Source organism: Echiichthys vipera (genome assembly GCF_963691815.1).
Source record: "Echiichthys vipera genome assembly, chromosome: 11".
Lineage (NCBI taxonomy): Eukaryota > Metazoa > Chordata > Actinopteri > Perciformes > Trachinidae > Echiichthys > Echiichthys vipera.
The window spans coordinates 25,406,264-25,412,794 of record NC_139836.1 but is presented as its reverse complement, the minus strand read 5'-3'; the positions used below and the strand labels follow the sequence as shown (position 1 = coordinate 25,412,794).

Genomic DNA, 6,531 nt, shown 5'->3' with positions numbered 1-6,531 from the left:
TCTGGAGCATGTAAAAAATAACGTTTATATTGAATCTTCTCAATAAAAAATGTTCTAAATACTTTCTACACTAAATAAACTTTGGGTGATACATTGTTTCTGCATATTGTTTAAACCACAGATGATGAAAAAAGGGTTGCAGTGCTTTCGAACGAACTGCGACAAAACCCTTCCCGGCATCCGTACTTTGATGACGTAAGAGCCAAAACATGGCGGCGCACTCCTGCTGAGTTAGCCAAAAGAAGGCGAAAACACAATAAAAGTCATTTGCGAAAACACGGGACAAACTATGAATGTTAAGTATCATCCGCGCTTTCCTGAGCCACGGGGCGGTTAAGTGAACACAATAATGTTCAGCGGAGGTCGCTGCTGTTTGCGTGAAACATGTCGGAGCCGAAGAGGACACATGTTGTTGCTCCGGAGTTCAGTGAGCTGTGGAGGAGTGTTTCCAAACCGAGCAACAACAACAAAACACACGATTACAAAACAGCACAGCGGCTGCAAGGCTCATCGTCGACGTCAGCCATGTGCAAAGGTGAGGCTGCGGGTGGATTTACGCCGGCACGAGTGTCTTAAGGACGGGTGCATTTCAAACATTTAACCCTGTCTGCACACTTGCCTTGGAGGAGGAGGAGGAGGAGGAGGCCATGAGGCGATCATGATCAGCGTGTGATACTCACAACAGGCTAGATTGTTAACTTGATGCTGCTACTACTTTTTAGACACCTCAGGCATTCATGACTCATGTTGCTCCACGTGAAAACATGACATGGCAGTTATATGTTGAGATTGCTAGAGTGCGCAAATGAAATGAAACTTGCAAAACACTTTAGGATGATGTTTTGTGAGAAATCGTAGTTTCAAGATTCAAGAAGCTTTATTTATCCCGAGGGAAATGATTGTGCAACAGTTTCAATACAAAGATGGGAAAGGATCAGAGTGGCAATAAGCATAAAAACATAAATCAAATCAAATAGAGCTAACATCAAATAAATCAAACAATTACTAAATGTGACAGAGTGCAACAGACATCATGGTTAAACGTAGGTGTATACAATATACAACAATACACACCGTGCAGTTTAGCAGCATCTCATCTTCGACCACTTATCCGGGGTCGGGTCTCGGGGGCAGCAGCTTTAGCAGGGGACCCCAAACTTCCCTTTCCCGGGCCACATTAACCAGCTCTAACTGGGGGATCCTGAGGCGTTCCCAGGCCATGTGGAGATATAATCTCTCCACCTGGTCCTAGGTCTTCCCCGAGGCCTCCTCCCAGCTGGACGTGCCTGGAACACTGATATTATGGGCTGACTATCAGTCAAAGTATGACCAACAAGTGTTTCTCCTACATCTGCGTTCCTCTCAGCATAGAAAAGCACCTGAAACATCCTGTGAAGGACACACATAACAGTTTAATCATGCATCATTTTAACTGTAAAGCGCTACACTAACCATGTAACTGTAGCACAAGGACTATGGATCATATAACCGATATAAACACTTGTTATCTGTTTGATTCACAGATTTGCGGAGTCCTAAGCGCAGAGGCTGCAGTGGATACCCCGGCTTGAATAATGGGGATTCTCCAGGCGATTTAGAACCAACACAAGACATTATCTGGGATCCCACATCGCCCACTTCAGCCAGTACTGGTAAACAGAACACCTACTCAACGCCAAAAACGCCATCTGTTTACTTTTCATGTACTGTTATTTATATATTCATACAAGTGAATGACAGGTTCTACGTGAATCACAACACACACACTTTGCTGATCATGCGTATTGCTTTTTTGCGCAGTGATCATGTGGTGTAGGGGTCTGTTTGTACTCACACTACCTGGGCCTCGGTGAATGCTTCTTGCTGCCTATACGTCATCCCGCCGTAACACGTCATACGAATTGATGACGCCATCGCGATGCGTCGCTTTGTTTACAAATCTTTCCATAGACCTCTGAGTTTTTGTGCGTATTGTTCGACTGTTTTTGAATATTTTCATCGACCAAATCTGCAGTAAACACTCCACCTCCGCATCACACCAACGTGAACCTTTCACCGCCATTGTTTTAAATGTCCGCGCATGGTCCCTCCTTCTTTTTTCTATGTCCCAACAGGCGCACATAAAATGACGTCAGAACCACCGTAGGCCTCGTGCTCGTACACGTGCGCACTCTCGTGCTCGTACATGAGAAAACGTGCTTTACAAAAGCCCACCTCTCCCAAGGTGAGGCGCGGTACGGTTGCACTCACACTGGTCAAACGAACTAGACTTTAGCCATGAAATGTGCTTGGGCACGGTACGGAGGGACAGTATGAGTGCAACCTTACATTACCATACATATGAAATAAACTGACTGTCATGAATGCTTTCATTTTGTGCGTTTTTACAATATTGCAATTCGGGTCATAATTCTGATGTGTAATTTGCATTGTTTTTAGGGCTGTTAATAGTATGATGAGTATTTGTTTCTGTTTTCAGGGTCGGGGGTCAGGAACACCAGGGTTGTGGAAATATCAGATATTGTGAATCGTATTGCTCCAAAGGTAAGTCGTTTCTCGTTTTTTCAGTTCTGTGTCAGTTTGGTGTGCTGTACTAAGCACTTTAGGTTTGTTAAGTTCATGTTTTGAGAGAATTATTCTATTTTCTGTCTGTGTGTTACACAGGAAGTGAAGGCGAGGGACTCTCCTCTGCTGCAGTGGATAGGTGACAGTGCCGTCCCGTGCACACCTGACGTTCCAAAGCAGAGAATCAGGAAGAGATCCTCTCGGTGCGTAATCAGTTTATTGACCAAGATACTCACTGACTGGAGACATGTGGACTTGAACAAACACTATATGCCAGTTGTATAGGTCATTTTACCTGTGGCACTTGGATATTTGAATTCGTAGGTTTTTTCTGTCATTTTTAGTTGTGGATCATTTTCATTGTTTCCTCTGCACAGGCAGAATAGTGTGGACGACCTCAAGAAACTGGCCAAGCAGTTTGACGAAAATATGCAACAAGACAGAGTGACTTCAGAACAGCTTAACATCATCAACAATAAGCTCAACGAATGTGCAAACACGTCCAAAACAAAACTGACAGAGACATCATTCCCTAGCAACGTGAAAGACTTGAGGTGTCCATCCTCAGCGGATCAGGTGGAGGCGGAGCTGCACTCTCTGTTTGACTGTTCCACTCAGAGAGTCAGTGGCCGGCTAAGCCAGGGCTCCTCAGCATCAGCCCGTTCACAGGAAATAAAACACCAACCTTTGACTTCGACTTCAGCTGAACTCAGACAACCTGAGCTCAAGTCAGAGAAGTCTGGCCCAGCCTCATACGCTGCTGAAGAAAAAGGATCTTGTGGATTTAGAGCGAACCATTGCGATGACTTTGATGACGACTGGGAGAATGATGACCTACTTAATGACTCTTTTGTGCTGGCGATGACCCAGAATCCTGACCAGCAACATGACACCGACCCTAAAACCACCTTGCTGTCTAACACCAAGACAAACACTACTGAGTTCACCTCTGTTTGCAAGCCTACTGCACATACAGACTCTGCACATCAGCCTTCAAACTTGCACTCAAAGCCAAGCTTCAGTGCACTCCAGGACCTGTGTCCAAAGCCAAAGACTACCAACCGAAGCACTTTCAAGTTGGAGCCCAACCCTCACTTCCAGCCCAAGACGGTTGCCAAGGAAGTTTCCAAGTCCAGCTTCACTGTTGTACAACCTAAATCAAAGATGTCTGCTTGCACAAAGTCTATTCCTGTTCCCGACAAAGTCACTAAATATCAGAAGGAGACTTGTGTAGCTTCAGACTCTGTTAAAGCCATTTCAGACAGCTTATGGGACGATGGGGACGATGACGCACTGCTCTACCAGGTATGTGACACTGTGGAGAGGATCTCCAACAGTCAGCCACAGCAAGCGAGCCCGAGCAACTGCCAGGGAAAACATGATATTGCTGTAGACGGACAGCGAAAGAACCCTGCGCCTCTGCCAATCGCCACGTCCCGGGCCACAAACGCCGGTGCCAGTGCTAATAGACAGTCAACATGTGCTTTTGTTCGTTTCAATTCATTACCAGGGACGAGCAGCGAGACTGTGAACTACCAAGGGTGGAACATTCCCTTGAAAGGTGCCAACGACAAGTCACCGATGTCTCAGAGCCTCCCAGGAAGCTGCGTGAGTCTGGGCACATTTAAGCAGCGCAGGGATTCCTCTGAAACTTTCCAGGCCGGGAATGCTAATGTGCATGTGAAGCCGCATACGGTGACAGCCAGGGCACCGCAGAACTCCAAGTCCCATCACACAGCCTTCAAGAGAAATCTATCTGACTCAGCAGCGATAAGCAACAAAGGTAAGCTAACTTAAATTTACCTGTGGGCTCTATTAAGCATATACTGTATATCAGAAGATAATGTAAATTAAGCTTCAGTTTGAGTGTTAAATAAATGTATCACACAGGAGGATGTCATGTTTGTAAAAGAAAAAGTAATTAAATAAAAGTAGTTGGAAATACATTTGATAATAAGCTGTTTTGAGTAAAATATGCAGTTACAAAAGGTATTTCCATTAAGATGAAGTTGAGTGCTTTTTACACTTCTTGGTAGTTGTTTTGCTTCTCTCCATGCATCTTTGCAGTGTTTTCCATCTCCTGTCCTCAGTGCTTTGCCTTTAGACGGGATATTGAAGTGAAAACTCTCAAGTAAAACAGATGTCACATGTTGGTCTTATAATCATTGACAGTTCAGTGCATGCGCACAGGAACAATTCACCCCCAAAGCAAGTAAACATTGGGGAAATGGCTTTCATTTGGGATGCTGTCAAGAGTCCAAACCTCAGGAAGCTTCGTCGCAAATGAATTGCAGACTGATTTTCCTCTGGACATGGCGGGGGTTTCTGTACTTCACCATGGGTGCCCACTGGTTCTAGTTACAGGAGCGAAAATGTCATGTTTTCAAATTAAAACTCAGTGGAGGTTTAGCAATGGCACACACATATCTTTATTTAGGGCCTGTTTTTTCTTCTCTTCTCTGTCTTTGTTGGTGTTTTAACTCATTTCTTAGCTAATCAGTTTCCGTGTTTCCATACATTTTTCTCACTTCCCTCCTTTCCAGTTTTTGTCACAAGCCGATCGACGTGGAAGTGCTCCGCTGTGGAAATCGAGAAGAAGAAACAGGAGGCCCTGGCCAGGAGGCGACTGCGAATGCAGAACAACCCCCAACCGTAGAGGAGCTTCGTCCTGACTGAAGGGATATCATCGTACTGTGAAAAGCCTTTATCGACATGATACAGATAATATCATGACAGTGTTAAAAGTTCAGTGTTGAAGATTTATAACAGTAAGAGCCAAATGCCTTTTTAAAAAGAAGTCAATGTCTGTTGAAAGAGGCGCAGATGCAGAAACATGTTGAGAAGAAGCAGCGTTTTCTGCGCGGCTCGATGCAATTCTCAGATCTGGTGCTGGGAAAACATTAAAAGAGATTTTCATTTCACAATCTCATTTCAAAATAGTTTACATCAAGAGTTTGAAATCATCCTAAATGCTGAATAACACATTTTTCGGTTGTTTTCCAGCATTGCCATTTCAACTGTAAATGCACATATTTTGGACAGTTTTTTTTGTTGTTTTTTATGTGTTTAAAAAGTAGTAAATAGTTTCAGCTGTGTTCCTTCTCTAATGACAAAACCAAGGTCTGACAGACAATGTGCTGCTGTTATCCATCAGACATGCAGTAACTGCGGTACTCTCTACTTTATACGTTTGACTGAACAGATTATGTGCCTGCAACTTCTACTGGTGTATACTCAAAATGTTTTGGCTGTTTTCATGACTTGGTCATAAATAGGGCGTTGATTTAGTTGAAGGAAATGGAAGACGATATTGTAATAAATCATACTTTTGGTTGGAGCCAAACTAAGAATTAAATAGGTCAGAGAATAACACATCTTGATTGTACACAGGAGATTTTATTTTGTCGTTTTCCTGTTGTTTTGACTTTCTTCTACGTATTGTTTGTGTGTCACATTTTTGCACAGGTTAAACTGTAAAGACCGTGTCATGGCCTTCCTGTAGGCAATATTTGTTATTATTATAGCCGTGCTATACACCTGATGAAGAAGTCCTAGGAGTCAGCTGTGTGTTAGTTGTCGACCTGTGGTAGACAGGTGAGACAACAATCACCTAAAAAATGTTAGTGCCTTAGTCATTCTTAACTAATTTGACTCCAGCCCCCGTTACTTCACAACAACGTGAGAGACTTGCATCGAAATGTATCTGTCATGATGATTATGTCGTGTATGAACACTCAAACATTTGAGACTGTGAATAAACTGCTCAAATCACACTTGTGGCTGCACTTTAAAGTTCTTGAAACACACCTGAAACTGGGCAGACACGTATTGATGACACTTATCGTACGTTGTAATAACTCACACTTCACTTCACTTCAATCAGCCAGAACTTGCAACTTTTATGGTCATAGTGTACGGATCAACCGACCGGCTGCAATGTGGTGCACACACTGAACGTAAGCATGT

General features: G+C 43.6%; 1 protein-coding gene across 1 annotated transcript; it reads left to right on the top strand.

Annotated features, from left to right (window-relative positions):
* Positions 1 to 313: 313 nt before the first annotated feature.
* On the top strand, positions 314 to 6,295 carry etaa1b (ETAA1 activator of ATR kinase b). Its single transcript, XM_083922805.1, has 6 exons — positions 314 to 535; positions 1,524 to 1,652; positions 2,480 to 2,544; positions 2,665 to 2,768; positions 2,943 to 4,348; positions 5,109 to 6,295. Exons 1-6 carry the CDS (start codon positions 385 to 387, stop codon positions 5,219 to 5,221), a joined length of 1,968 nt encoding a protein of 655 aa, XP_083778931.1. The 5' UTR covers positions 314 to 384; the 3' UTR covers positions 5,222 to 6,295.
* The last annotated feature ends 236 nt before the right edge of the window (positions 6,296 to 6,531 follow it).